The sequence below is a fragment of the Ursus maritimus genome, unplaced genomic scaffold (genome assembly GCF_017311325.1).
Source record: "Ursus maritimus isolate PB19 unplaced genomic scaffold, ASM1731132v1 scaffold_8, whole genome shotgun sequence".
Taxonomy (NCBI): Eukaryota; Metazoa; Chordata; class Mammalia; order Carnivora; family Ursidae; genus Ursus; species Ursus maritimus.
Genome location: NW_024426996.1, coordinates 39,521,034 through 39,536,787, shown reverse-complemented (window position 1 = coordinate 39,536,787; position 15,754 = coordinate 39,521,034). Strand labels below are relative to the sequence as shown.

Below are 15,754 nucleotides of genomic sequence, written 5' to 3'. Positions count from 1 at the left end.
GGACCTAAGGCATACCTTGAAAAGGTAATAAATGGGCCTGTTTGTATTGAGCCAAAAGCATGAATGTCAGATGGCTGCAGAAAATGGAACAAATAGCACCTGAGTTTGGCTCTTTCATCTCATGGCCAGGCTCAGAGTATCTGCTGTTCTTCAAAGAACAGGACTGAAAAAGCTAGCCTCGCCTGAGCTAAAACTAAAGTTAGAAAGTAAGTGACATATCAAGTACTACCAAGCTAGGCTCTGCAGTCCCAAACATTCTTACCTGCACTCAATTTTCTTTTCAGGATTCTTCACACTATGGTGATATGGACTTGTGCTCTTAAACCTTTGAGAATGATATGATTTGGTTAAATTGCCATGGACAGGAAGGATGGATAAGTAATATAGCGATGTGTGCCTCTCATCCAAGTTGTAATCTTAATCATTGAATAACCTCCATGTCGAGCAGTCAGCTGCAAATAATGTATGCATTGAGCTTGAGAGAAATTTTTTTAAAGATTTTATTTATTTATTTATTTATTTGACAGCGAGAGACAGTGAGAGAGGGAACACAAGCAGAGGGGAGTTGGAGAGGGAGAAGCAGGCTCCCCTCCGAGCAGGGAGCCCGATGTGGGGCTCGATCCCAGGATGCTGGGATCATGACCTGAGCCAAAGGCAGACGCTTCTACCCAGGTGCCCCAGAGCTTGAGAGAAATTTATTTTTTGTAAGATTTAGTTCATTGATGGCTTTGCTTTGAGAGAGAGAGAGAGAGAGAGAGCGTGCACGTGCGTGTGAGCTGGAGGGAAGGGGCAGAGGGAGAAAGAGAATCTCAAGCAGGTTCCACATCCAGTGCAGAGCCCAACTCAGGGCTGAGTCTCACAACCCTGAGATCATGACCTGAGCGGAAACCAAGGAACAGTTGCTTAACTGATTGAGCCACCCAGGTACCTCCTAATGGCTCTTTTTTTAAACAAATGCGTTGTTTCTGTTCTACCAGTTCTAATGCCAGAAAAGACAGTTGTCATTTAGAATATTTCCAGTTAATGTTTAAGTATATTCAGGCTATAATTATATCCTATGCCTTTAAATGCCACCTGAACAAAAATCTTCTGAAGCTTACTAACCACCATAGAGCAGCATTCATAAATTAATGCTTACTGTGTACCAGGCACTGATCTAAGCACCTTGCACACATTATCTCATCTAATCTTCACGACCTCCTCCCACCTACAGAAGGTAGACTCTCTGAGAGGTTGTGTTACTTTGCCCAGGTCAACGGTAAGAAATGATGGAATTAGTATTCATACCCAGACAGTCTGGTTCCAGCACCTGCAGTCTTACACTCCCCTCTCTGCTGCATCCATTTTTACTTGTCACAATCATCAATACCGATGAAGTGGAATACAGGGGTACCTCAAAGATACCGCAGACTCAGTTGGTCCAGGCTCCCGCAATAAAGCGAGTATCACAATAAAGCAAGTTATTGAAATAAAATGAATTCAGATGAATTTTTTGGTTTTCCAGTACATATTACTATATTACACTATAGTCTCTTAGTGTTCAATAGCATTAATGTCTAAAAAACAATGTTCATAACTTAATTTAAAAATACTTTACTGCTAAGAAATGCTAACCATCATCTGAGCTTTCAGCGAGTTCTAATCTTTTTGTGGACGGAAGGTCTTGATTCCATGTTTATGGCTGCTGCTGATCAGGGTGGTGGTTGCTGAAGGTTGGGGTGGCTGTGGCCGTTTCTTAAAATAAGACAACAAAGTAGTTTGCCCCATAAATCAACTCTTCTTTTCACAGTTTCTCTATAGCGTGCAAAGCTGTTCGATACTATCGTACCCACAGTGGAACTTCTTTCAAAATTGGAGACAGTTCTCTCAAACCCTGCCGCTGCTTTGTCAACTAAGTTTATGTAACGTTCTCAATCTGTTGTCATTTCAACAGTCTTCACAGCATCTTCACGGCTACTTCACAGATGGAGTAGGTTCCATCTCAAGAAAACACTTTCTTGACTCATCCCTAAGAAGCAACTCCTCTTCTATTACAGTTTTATCATGAGATTATAGCAATTCAGTCCCATCTTCAGGCTCTACTCCTAATTCTAGTTCTCTCACCGTTTCTACCACATCTGCAGTTACTTCCTCCAGTGAAGTCTTGAGCTCCTCAGAGTCCTCCGTGAGGGTTAGAATCCTGTTCATGTTATACTTTTGACCTCTTCCCATGAAGCACAAATGTTCTTAATGGCATCTAGAATGGTTAATCCTTTCCAGAAGGTTTTCACTTTATTTTGCCCAGATACATCGGAGGAATCACTATTTATGGCAGCTTAGCCTCACAAAATATTTTTCTTAAATAATAAAACTTGAAAGTTGAAATGACTCCTTGATCCATGGGCTGCAGAATGGATGTTGTGTTAGCAGACACGTAAACAGCATTAATCTCATTGCCCATCTCCATCAGAGCTCTTAGGTGACCAGGTGCATTGTCAATAAGCAGTCATATTTTGAAAGAAGTATTTTTTTCTGAATAGTAGGTCTCAGCAGTGAGCTTAAAATAGTAAATCATGTTGTAAACAGATGAGCTGTCATCCAGGTATTGTTCTATTTATAGAGCACAAGCAGAGTAAATTTAGCATAATTCTTAAAGGCCCTAGGATTTTGGAATGGTAAATGAGCATTGGCTTCAACTTGAAGTCACCAGATGCATTAGCCCATAACAAGTGAGTCGGTCTGTCCCCTGAGGCTTTGAAGCCAGGCATTGATATCTCTCTAGCTATGCAAGTCTTAGATGGCATCTTCTTCCAACAGAAAGCTGTTCTGTCTACATGAAAATCCGTTGTTTAGTGTGGCCACCTTATGAGTGATCTTGGCTGGATCTTCTGGGGAACTTGCTGCAGCTTCTCCGTCTGTACTTGCTGCTTTATTTCGTACTTTATTTTATGGAGATGGCTTCTTTCCTTAAACCTCATGAACCAACCTTTGCTAGCTTCACACTTTTCTTCTGTACCTTCCTCACCTCTCTCAGTCTTTACAGAATAAGAGTTAGGGGCTTGCTCTGGATTAGGCTTTGGCTTAAGGGAACGTTGTGGCTGGTTTGATCTTCTATCCTGACTACTAAAACTTTCTCCATATCAGCAAGAAGGCTGTTTTGCTTTCTTATCATTTGTGTGTTCACTGGAGTAGCACTTTTAGTTTCCTTAAAAAACTTTTCCTGTGCCTTCACAACTTGGCTGTTTGGTGCAAGAGGCCTAGCTTTTGGCCTGTCAGCTTTTAACACGCCTTTCTCACTAAACTTAATTATTTTTAGCTATTGATTTAAAGTGAGACATGAGACCCTTCCTTTCACTTGAACACTTAATTGGCCTCATGTCAATATTGTGTCTCAGGGAATAAAACTGTGTCTGGACCTAAGGAGAGGGAGAGAGATGGGGGAATGGCTGGTTGATGGAGCAGTCAGAATACACACATTTATTGATTAAGTTTGCCATCTTATAAGGGCATGATTTGTGGCACCCCAAACAAAAGATTACTGATCACAGATCACCATAACAAATATAGTAATAATGGAAAAGTTTGAAATATTGCCAGTTACCACAGTGTGACACAGAGGCATGAAATGCGCGAATGCTGTTAGAAAAGTGGTACTGACAGACTTGCCAATACGGGATTGCCACAAACCTTCAATTTGTAAAAAAAAAAAAAAAAAAAAAAAAAAAAAAATGCAGTATCTGTGAAGTGCAATTAAAGCGAAGTCCAATAAAATGGGTATTCTGTGGTAGGAAAGATAATATCAAATGGTTGACAGTACGCCACAGGACTTTCTAATACTAAGGTGTGTAGCCTACAGATAATTACTTTTCTAAGCCACATGTCATAGGATTTTCAAGTTACACCCCAAAAGCATTTATGAAATTTTAGGTAGAGGTAAAAATGTCTACAGTATTTGGCGGTGTAATTTTTATCTAGATCCTCTGAGAAGTACACAGAACCAAATTGAATTCATGGATCTTTTTGAACCCAAATGTCTAGGTTTTGTCCATATAAGACATCCCTTTTGTACTCTGTCACCATCATACACAAGCACTTTGCTGAAACAAGTAGAGAATAAGTAGAACAAGTACATGATAGATACATGGCAAACTAGATAGTATAAATCCATTGTAGAAATGCCTGTTCTCCCTCTCTGTTCTCATATCCAGAAATTAAAGAACTGGTCTAGCCAAACACAAGTTTTAGGCTAATGAGAATGGGAAAGGACTGTGATTCTCAAACTTGGCCACATGACCACCAACTAGAAATAACCTAGAGAAATCCTGTGTGTGCTCTGGTATCTACTCCACGTCAAAATGAGCAGTCGCGTTATACTTACCTTTCGTGAATGATAGAATTGTTTATTGCTTGTTTTCCCTTTGAACAAAAACTTGAGCTGTACAGAGTTTGATTATATCTTGTTTTAAATAATTTGGCTTTTTTCTTCTATTTTATTTTCTTAAAACATGTGTACTTTTGAGCACCTGCGTGGCTCAGTTGGTTAAAGCTTCCGACTCTTGATTTTGGCTCAGGTCATGACCTCAGGGTTGTGAGATTGAGTCCCACATCTCGCTCTGCACTGGGCGTGGAGCCTGCTTAAGATTCTCTCTCTCCCTCTGCTCCTCGCCCACTTTCTCTCTCTTTCTCTCTCTCTTCCCCCCCAACAATAAAAATATATATGTGTGTACTTTTTAATCTATAAAAATAGTGTTTCCTGTTATAGTAATCTGTAATTAGTAAACATCCAAAATGTTCTAGGTACTAAATTGTGTCCTTCCTCTATGGTATATACATTTGCTTATGATTATATGTTGTTTCTAAGTTGCTTGGCTATTTCTCTCCGTTGTTTTCTGCCTAACTGTAGAGTAACCAAATAAGGCAAATGGAAGAAGTAAAAATCTCAAAGAAGAGTAAAGTAGGAATTCTTCCATTTGTTGCTGAATTTGAAGAATTTGCTGGACTCGCAGAATCAATCTTTAAAAATGCTGAGCGTCGTGGAGATCTAGATAAAGCATATACTAAACTTATCAGAGGAGTATTTGTTAATGGTAAGCTTTTGTTATGTACTAAGGAATTTTTTGGTTGGTTGTTTTCACTATTTATGGGCACTCAATTTGGGGGATAGATATGTTCATTATTTTCCATATTCTATAGTCTTATTTAAGTTTTCTGAAAGTAGGTATTTCTCGAACCTGAAAAAAGAAGAAGCAGTACATATAAAACCCATTCATATTCATCAGGCACCACTTCTATTTTAGGGTTCATATGGGATTATCACTATGCAAAATTGGAATTCTTTTTTTAATCACAAAACAATCTTTTTAAAAAATTTAAAAATGAGATTTTACATTTGCATTTTAGCAAGAGTCTTCAGGGAGTGATAGGCAGTGATATCTGTGTAACAGTAAGCAAATCAGTTTACTTCTTTAGGCCTCAGTTTTCGTATCTGTCACAAAAGGTAGATTAATGCTAAACTGTCTTCCTGTGTCAGATCCTACAATTAAGTTACAGAAACAGTATGATGTACCATTTAGTTTGAAATAAATGATCTGATTGCATATATTCAGGAATTTTAAAAGCTAAAACAATTGACAGGAAGTAGAATCATCTTACCAATTACATATCACATTTTCAGTGGAAACAGTTCTAGAGAAAGATAGATAAATTACATGATTGAATGTTTGTATGGTTGATATTTCTTTTGAAATTCAAGGTAGCTTTGGGGCTCCTGGATGGATCAGTTGGTTAAGCCTCCAACCCTTGATCTCAGCTCAATTCAGGTCTCTATCTCAGGGTCATGAGTTTAAACCTCCAGGTTAGGCTCCATGCTGGGTATAGAGCCTACTTTAAAAAAAAAATTTTTTTTTAATTCAAAATAGCTTTGCTTAATATATGCTCATTATATACCCCCAAAAGTCTAAAAACAGATTTTAAAAATCAAGAAAAAAATAAAAATAATTTGTAGTTTCATCAGGCAGAGATAACATTTAATTTTTATCTGTCCAAACTTTTCAATATTTCTCCTTTATATGTATGTGCATATTATGTGTATGTGTGTTCTTGAATGTAAGTTTTTATCATAACTTATACTCTGTTTTGGAACCTGCTACTCCATAATTCTAATGTCTTTCCTTGTCAATTTATATTATAACTGTAATCATTTTTAATGATTGCATAGTATTCCATGTATCATTATCAGATTTCCTATTAATAAGCATTTAGTTTGTTTCCAGTTTTTTGCATATATTCTTTTATTCATGTCCAATAATTTCCGTGGAGTAAATTACTAGAAATGGAATTACCAGGTCAAAAGGTTTGCATATATCTCAAGGCCTTTGCCAAACTGTCTCACAGAAAGGTTATACCAGTTAAGTGTTCTGAGCAGTTGGTGAAAGTTTTCATCACATCTCATTAATGCTGAATATTAGTAAGTATTATCAGTCTTTTTATTCTTTGTCAACCTAATAGGCTAAAATTGATTTTGTTTATGGTATTCTTTTTTACCATGCAAGAGCTTTGAAATTTCTTGTCAGATTTATCTGTCTCTCCCTTTATGATTTCTAAGTTTTGGACCTTCTGTAAAAAGGTCATGCTATCACAACATTATTTTTTTAATTAGCTTTATGTTCCTTAGTACTTGTGATTATATTTGTTTATTTGCTTTTTACATTTTTAGGTACTTGAGCAATTTAGAATTTGTTCAGCTGAAAATGGGAATTAGGAATCCAGGTTTATTAGTGTGTTCAAAAGGACCAGCTGGTTGGGGCGCCTGGGTGGCACAGTGGTTAAGCGTCTGCCTTCGGCTCAGGGCGTGATCCTGGCGTTATGGGATCAAGCCCCACATCAGGCTCCTCTGCTATGAGCCTGCTTCTTCCTCTCCCACTCCCCCTGCTTGTGTTCCCTCTCTCGCTGGCTGTCTCTATCTCTGTCGAATAAATAAATAAAATCTTTTAAAAAAAAAAAAAAAGGACCAGCTGGTTGTCCTCTAACACATTTTGAGTAATTCATCATTTCCCCCACTGATCTGAAAAGCCACCTTTATTATATACTGCATTTCCATATATATATATACATATATATGGATTTATATGTATATATAACTATTTTAGAGTGATTTTTTTTGTTAGGGCTAGGTGGATATGAAGACCCTTCAGAATGTCTTAAGTCCAGAGCTGTGCTTACTTCTTAAACTTACAAATGAAAAAAAATTGTGTAAATATTTTTATAGCTATATATGATAATACTCACGTCAGGATGTTATTTTTTTTTTTTCTTTTAGTGGAGAAAGTAGCAAATGAAAGCCAGAAGACCCCCAGGGATGTAGTTATGATGGAAAATTTTCACCATATTTTTGCAACACTTTCTCGTTTGAAAATCTCATGTCTAGAAGCTGAAAAAAAAGAAGCCAAGCAAAAATACACAGATCACCTTCAGTCTTATGTCATTTACTCTTTAGGACAACCTCTTGAAAAACTAAATGTAAGTATATTTTCATTCAGTATTGTTTTCCTGATTTTAAACCTCTATACATATGTTTACATTTGAAAAACAACAAGACATTCATCCTAATTTGCTCATGTATTGATGTGAAGGATAAGGAAGGAGGGACTGACCCAGTTATCCAAGGTTCCAGTTACTAAGACACTGCTAGATGCTCTGTATGTTATTTCTTTTAATTGTTGTAAACAATGATGTGGGGTAAGGTAGTATCAACCCATTTTACAAATGAAGAAACTGAAAGTAAATGAACTTGCTTGAAGTTACAGTAACTGGCAAGTAGCAAAGCTGAGGGATGAACCCTAGATTAGGCTTTTCCATTATACCAGACTCTCCTATTTCATACCTCACAAATGGCTGATCTTTAACCTTAGTTCAGATGAAGATTTTGAAAACTTTATCAAGATAAAAGGAAAACCAAAAATTGTTTTTTTCATTGTCTTTTTCTTTCCTTTCCTTTCCTTTCCTTTCCTGAACTGACTCATTCCCCAGAGAATATTTGATCATTAAAATTAAGAAAGGATGGTTTGGGGGCAGCTGGATGGCTCAGTGGGTTGAGCCTCTGACTTTTGGGTTCAGCTCAGCTCATGATCTCAGGGGTTGTGAGGTCAAGCCCTGCATCAGGCTCTGCACTCAGCAGGAGTCTGCTTGAGGATTCTCTCCCTCTGCCCCTCCCTCTGTGCACTGAATGAATGAATGATTGAATGAATCTATCTTAAAAAAATATATATCTGTTGTCAACAGCAAACACTTAAAAGATATTTAGTCAAATACAGAACCAATTCCTTCTGAAACTTAAGAACAGATATTCCTTTAGGGTAAAAATTCTGTCTCAGACCTAAATCTTATGTGATACTTAACAGCAACATCAGAGCCATTCCCTGTGAAATCAAATTTAAAGCAGAAACATTGCTAGATCCTTTAATATTTAATATTGTTATGGAAGCTCTAGCCAATGCAATAAGACCTGAAACATAAAAGATACAGAAAGGAGAGTCAGCGGGTTACCTGGGTGGCTCAGTCAGTTAAGCATCCGACTCTTGATTTCAGCTCAGGTCATGATCTCAGGGTTATGAGGTCAAGCCCCGACATCGGCATCAGGGTCTATACTGAGAGTAGAGCCTACTTAAGATTGTCTCTCCCTCTCCCTCGGCCCCTCCCCACCCTGCTCGCACGCATATGCTCTCTCTCTCTCTCTAAAGAAAAAGAAAGGAGGGTCAAGATTATAATTACCTATGTATAATAGGTTGAAATTACTGATCTATGATAAAGTAGCAAGATTCAAAATAAATATATAAAAAATCTATGTATTTCCTGTATGTCATAATAACCAATTAAATGTTTATGTAGAAATGAAAATTTAAAAGCACCAGGAATAGACTTGTCAAAACAATTATTAGCAAAAACATAATAATAGCAATTTAATGAAGAACAAATAGTAATTGCCAACAATATTTTAGAGAAAAATAATGAGAGGGGGTTGGCTTTTCAGTATTAGATCATATTGTATAGTGCTCAAGCAAAGGCATGCCAGTCAATAAAACTGCATATTTAAAAAACAAATATAGTTCACAGACAACCAGAGATGAATATTTGTAACAATCCAGTAGTCAGTAATATAAAATATAAAATACTTTTTAAAATGAGTAAGAAAACACTAAGATCCCAATGTATAAATGGGCAAAGTTTCTGAATGTACTATGAAGCATAGGAAAGCAGATTAACTTCATTTATAGCCAAAGAATTATGAAACAAAAAAATCTTTTTCACTCATCAAAATGCAACAATTTCTTTAAATTGTGTTAATACTGATGATAATATGTTAAATAGCAGTCTCTTGTAGTGTTGACAGAAATATAAATCAATTGAACTTTCCTGGGAAGCAATTAATGTATCTGAAGAATCTTCAGAGATTACTATAACTATACTTCTCAGCTGAGGAATTGTAGTCATAGAAATTTGTGCTGAAAAGTAATCAGTAATGTGGGTAGATAGTTATGTATGAAAGATATTTATGACAACTGTGTTTATAATAAATTTCTTTTAATCTGAGTAGATTTTGCCAACTCTGAAAAAAAGTGAAAAATGTTAAATATCTAATACTGGAGGACTGAATTAGAAATTGTAGTTCAGTCATTAGATAGAATAATACGCAGCCATTAAAATTTATACTTTGGGAAAAACATTGAAATATTACATGGAAAATACAACATACAGTGTTATAATCTCATTTATGTACTCACATCAAAAGACTAGAAGGAGAGGCGCCTGGCTGGCTTAGTCAGTAGAGCATACGACTCTTGATCTTGGGGTTATGAGTTCAAGCCCCACTTTGGCTGTAGAGACTACTTAAAAAAACAGAATCTTAAAAAAAAAAAGACTAGAAGGAAATTTAAAGTGTTAACAGTGGTTATCTCTGAGTAGTGGAATAGTAGCAGATTGTTATTTTATCCTTTATACTTCTGAATTTAACATAATGAATAAATACTGTTTTATAAGTAGGGTTTTTTAATTTAAGTGATAATAAAAGCAGTGCTTATCCATTATTTCTTTTTTTTTTTACGTTTTTATTTATTTTAGTGGGTTGTGGTTTTTTTTGTAGTTTCAAGTTTTTATTTAAATTCCAGTTAACATACAGTGTAATATTAGTTTTAGGTGTAGAATTAGTGATTCATTACTTACATACAACACCCAGTGCTTATCACAGCAAGTGCCCTCTTTAATACCCATCACCCCTTTAGCCCATCCTCCCACCCATCTCGCCTTCAGCAACCCTCAGTGTGTTCTCTGTAGTTAAGAGTCTCTTATGGTGGGGGCGCCTGGGTCGCTCAGTCAGGTAAGCGTCTGCCTTCAGCTCAGGTCATGATCCTGGGACCCTGGGATCGAGTTCCAGATTGGGCTTCCTGCTAGGTGGGAGTCTGCTTCTCCCTCTGCCTCTGCTTGGCTCTCCCTCCGTTTGTGTGCTCGTGCGCCCGCTCTCTCTCTCTCTGTCAAATAAAGAAATAAAATCTTAAAAAAAAAAAACAAAGTCTTTTATGGTTTGCTTCTTTTCTTCCCCCCCCCATTCATTTGTTTCTTCAGTTCCACATATGAGTGAAGTCATATGGTGTTTGTCTCTGACTGACTTATTTCACTTAGCAGAATACTCTCTAGCTCCGTCCACATTGTTGCAAATGGCGAGATTTCATTTTTTTTTTGTTGATGGCTGAGTAATATTCCTTTGTGTATATATACCACATCTTTTTTCATTTCCTTGAAGCATTTCTTTGAAGGTGTGGAAGCTCGAGTAGCACAGGGTATAAGAGAGGAGGAAGTAAGCTATCAACTTGCATTTAACAAACAAGAACTACGTAAAGTCATTAAAGAGTATCCTGGAAAGGAAGTGAAAAAAGGTCTAGATAACCTCTACAAGAAGGTTGATAAACATTTATGCGAAGAGGAAAACTTACTTCAGGTATGCTTAGTTCTATTAACTATCCTAGATTGTACATCTTTACATATATTACTTTTCTCCAGAAGAGTCCTCTAAAAAGCCTACAGATTTTTCTAATTTTAGTGCAGGAGGATATTTCCATAAAGTACCATAAAGTACAGACCAGACTAATGAGTTGGAATAATAAAAGGAATAATATTTAGAATATGTTTATATGGCTATTCCTGTTTATTTTATATTTCTGCTTTATTGTTTTGAGGCATTAGTTGTTTTGCTTTTGGGGGGTGGGGCAGATTTTTTTAGGCTTTTTTGTTTGTTTGTTTTTTACACTTGAGGGGAATAACTAAATGGAATAGAGTATAGTACAGTGAGTACTGTATATAGAGTATAGTACAGAGCATGGGAGCCAGAGTTAGAAACAGGTTCATAATCTGGCTCCAGATTAAGCTGCATGACTTTGGGCAAGTCACTTAACCTCTCTGAGCCTCAATTTTCTTATTTGAAAAGTGGAAATAATACCTCTCTCATATAGTGGACACTACTATTATTGTCACTGCCATTTTATAGATGAGAAAATCAAAGCTTAGAGAGGTGGAGTAACGTGACCAAGAGACCACAGCTAATGGATGGTAGAGCCAAATTTAAACCCCAAATTAGGCCACTATTGTTTATAAACTGTACTGAAAGGCCCAGAGATGAGTGAGAGTCATTCTGACTTCAGCGTTGTCAACACCTTTATGAGGGCTGTTGCATTTGTGTTTGCCTCTGAAAGTCAGATGGTTACAGATAAAGTGAGAGGAGTGGCAGATAGAAGAAATACCATGAGCTAAAAGATGTAAAGCAAGACGTGTAATACTGTTTAGTAAACAGACTTAAGGTGACAGGAATTTAGGGTTTATAAGATTAAGGGTTTATAAGGAAAAATCGTGGAAGAAAACATTCCCTCATCTGTTGGATAATGATCATGGTCAGAGCACCCACACTCACCAGGTAGTCATGAGACTTAATAGAGTAATACCTATATAAAGCACCTTGTACTGTGCTCATACAGAGTAAGCAGCAATAAATGGCCCCTGTTAGTATTAGCTAGTATGTCACTGTATATGTCAGATTCTGCCTCGGTAGTTGTCTACTGAGTAGTTTCCATGTGCTAAATCATAAATCCTTGGATTATATATAATCCATCTGTCTCATCTTGGTATCCTTCATGGCATCAGGCAATGTTTCGTATCATCAATTTTATATAAATGTTGAAACTTTCATCTGGAATGAAATTTAAGCATTAACTGCTGCATTTCATTTAATTACTAGTCTTAGTTCCATGTATAATTGTGCATATACACATCTCTATTGGATATTGTAATAGATATAATAATAGCTAAAACGTATTGAGTGCTTACCATGTCAAACACTGTACTAAGCACCTTACATACATGCACTCATTTAATCTTCACAAGAAACTTATGAGGAAGGTATCATTGTTACTACCCTGTTTACAGATGAGGAACTTGAGGCCCAGAGCAGTGATGTAACCTACTTAAGGTCACATATCTTGTAAGTAGAAGGAGCAAAGATGCACATTCTTAACCATTACACTCTGCTAAAATCTTAGACTGTATCTTGACATTATTTCTACATACTTGATTATATATTTCCATTCATAATTTAATGACTTTTGTTTTCATTTTTATAATAGGTCGTGTGGCACTCTATGCAAGATGAGTTTATACGTCAGTACAAGCACTTTGAAGGTTTGATAGCTCGCTGTTATCCTGGATCTGGTGTTACAATGGAATTCACTATTCAGGACATTCTAGATTATTGTTCCAGCATTGCACAGTCCCACTAAAAAAGAAGAGATAAATGAAAGAAGTGTCTACTGTTTTATGTATATACATATATACATGTATATATATATGAAAAGGAAAGCAAAGATTTAGGTGCTAGGGAGCCCCTGTTGCTTTAAGTCAACAGAGTGAGTAGGAGGAATGGTTATATACAACTTTCCTTATCTGTGTAACTAATAACATGAGACCTAGCTGTTGCAGGTGGTCACTTGGCCACATGTGCTAACAGGCATTGAAAGGAAAAACAGCAAATTAAGTGTCCCAGAAAGTGACAAAACCATACTTTTGACAAGTTTACTTAATCCATTGTGGTAGAAAAGGTACAACTCCAATAAATGTATCATTTAAATGTTTAAAAATTTTTAAAACTTCTGAAAGAAGAAAAGATAAATGAAAAAAGCACTCTGAGTACACCAGACATTATTCAAAATTGTCAAGTAACTGTTCTGAGAAACCCAGACTTAAAACTTTATGTATTATTAAATGTCAGATAAATGGGTAATACCATACTACAAATATTCAAGAGCAAAAGTACCAATTTATGTAGCAGTTTTATTTGCCCAATAGGTTGTGAACTAACTTAAAACATTTCTCTCATCATAAAATGCCTTTGGCATTTTTCTATGACCGAACAGAAAGTTTTCTTTTATTGCCTAGTTTCTTGTATTTGACAATGGTTATCCTGTGTGTAAGGCATTGGGAGTTCTTCAGTTTTCACTAATTCACTACTGCCTACAAATCATGTAACTACTAAAATATTGTACAGAATTTTTTTCTCCTCTAACTAATGTGTATATGGATAAAGGATCTTGTGATGATCAGTTGTAAACTTAGATTTTGAGAATTATGAGACTCTGTGTGGCAATGAATTTGAAATAAAGAAATTCTCAAAAAAAATTTATAAGGAAAAATCCTGGAAGATTTGATATCATTCTTAGATCTCTTATATGCTATTTTTTATAAAAGCAAATTCTTACCAAAGCAATGTACAAAAATTAATTACATTTATCACAAAACACTTAAAAGTGTAATAAGAATAAAACCGTTTATAATAGCATCAAAAATATTTAGTATTTAGGACAAAATCTAACAAAACATTGTACTAAGGACTGAATTGTGCCTTATCAAAATTCATATGTGGAACCCGTAACCACCACCAACCCCAACAGTGTGACTGTCTTAGAGATAAGGCCTTTAAGGGTGTGATTACAGTTAAAGGAGGTCATAAGGATAGAGCCCTGATCCAACAGAACTGGTGACCTTATAGGAATACACCAGAGCTCTTCGCCTGCCACGTGAGGACACCACAAAAAGGCAACCGTCTGTAGGCCAGAAAGAGAGCTCACAAGAGTCCAACCACACTGGCACCCTCATCTTGGACTTCTAGCCTCCAAAACTGAGAAAATAAATTTCTGTTAGCCCACTCAATCTATGGCATTTTATTATGGCAGCCTGAGCTAATAAAACAAGATATATAAGACCTTTAGGAAGAAAATTATAAAACTATTGAAAGATATTAAAGAAGGCCTAAATAAGTGGAGGACTATTCCATGTGTCTAGATAAGAACACATAACACAGTAGAAATATCAGTTATTCTCAAATTTAAAGATTCAGTACAGATTTCCAATTTCCAGTCCTGTGCACAAGAAACTTGGAAGTCACCTCTCCATTCTAACAAGTGAAAAGCTGAACAACCTGAAAATCAACTCTTAGATCTGTAAGAGTAGTGAGGTCACAGGGCGAACCACGGCCATAATGGGAGAGACCCAACAGGAGAATACAGAGAAGCACGACTTACTGGACCAGAAACCCACAAGCTGAAACATCCACAGGAACCAGTGTCCAGGTAGGAAAAACTGAACTGTAATTGACAAATTGCTTGAGGCTGAGTGGGGGTTAAGTCTGAGAAATAACTCCCAGTCATTGGGAGTCTCTTGCATATTTGAGAGTTTTACCTCCTGTAGTTCTTCCAGTGAATGTCAGAGAAAAATCCCCTTGTGCTTCCGGCGGGGGGATGAAGAAAGGATCCATTCTGAAATATGGCAGAGTATTCTACTCCTGACAAATTGTGCTCACAGGAGAAACTATTTAACCAGAGCCTAAGTGAACTGGGAGAAGGGAAGTACCCAGTTGGCTCTAGCCAACGTGGAGGAAGAGAAATACCCAACTTCAGTCCATTCTATGTCATCTTTTCCCACATAAAGGAGGAAGGAGGACTGAAAAGCACAGGTAAAGTTGTGCCTGGAGGTATAGGCTTACTAAAAGACCTATTCATAGGACTATATAGTTCCTCTCCCCCCACACCCCACCCCCACATTACTAATGGCCTTTTACCTAGCACATCACATCTGGCTATCAAGGAAAAAATTAGAAGACATAATAAAGGCAAAAAAACACGATTTGAAGAGATAAAGCAAGCATCAGAACAAGACTCAGATATGACAGGCTTTTTGGAATTATCAGAGCAACAGTTTAAAATAACTATAATTAATAAGGTAAGTGCTCTAATGGATAAAGTAGAGCGCATGCAAGAACAAATGGGCAACGTAAGCAGAGACGGAAATTCTTTCAAGAAACCCCAAAGGAAATCAGTTATCAAAAGCACTGTAACAGAAATGAAGAATGCCCTTGATGGGCTTATTAGTAGACGGGACACAGCCGAGGAAGGAATCTCTGAGCTTGAGTATATCTCAAACCTAAAAAGTAAAGAGAACAAAGACTAGTAGGGGGAAAAAAACAACAGAATATCTAAGGACTGGAACGACTACAAAAGGTATAACATGCGTGTAATGGGAATACCAGAAGGAGAAGAGAGAAAGGAACTGAAGAAATATTTGAAATGATTGAGAAATTCCGAGTTAGCGTCTGACACCAAACCACAGATCCAGAAAGCTGCTCCAGAAAACAACAAGCAGGATGAATGCCCAAAAAACTACACCTACACATATCATTTTCAAG

General features: G+C 36.7%; 1 protein-coding gene across 4 annotated transcripts in view; it reads left to right on the top strand.

The window, feature by feature from the left end:
* Positions 1-13,301, top strand: part of EXOC1 (exocyst complex component 1) — a 58,743-nt gene extending 45,442 nt beyond the window's left edge. For all 4 annotated transcript variants that reach the window (XM_040625143.1, XM_008701489.2, XM_040625142.1 and 1 more), the window contains 4 exons: positions 4,883-5,066; positions 7,298-7,497; positions 10,775-10,969; positions 12,645-13,301. In XM_040625143.1, the coding sequence (XP_040481077.1) occupies positions 4,883-5,066; positions 7,298-7,497; positions 10,775-10,969; positions 12,645-12,797 (732 nt within the window). In that variant the 3' untranslated portion in view covers positions 12,798-13,301. The remainder of the gene's footprint in view (positions 1-4,882; positions 5,067-7,297; positions 7,498-10,774; positions 10,970-12,644) is intronic.
* Positions 13,302-15,754: the final 2,453 nt, after the last annotated feature.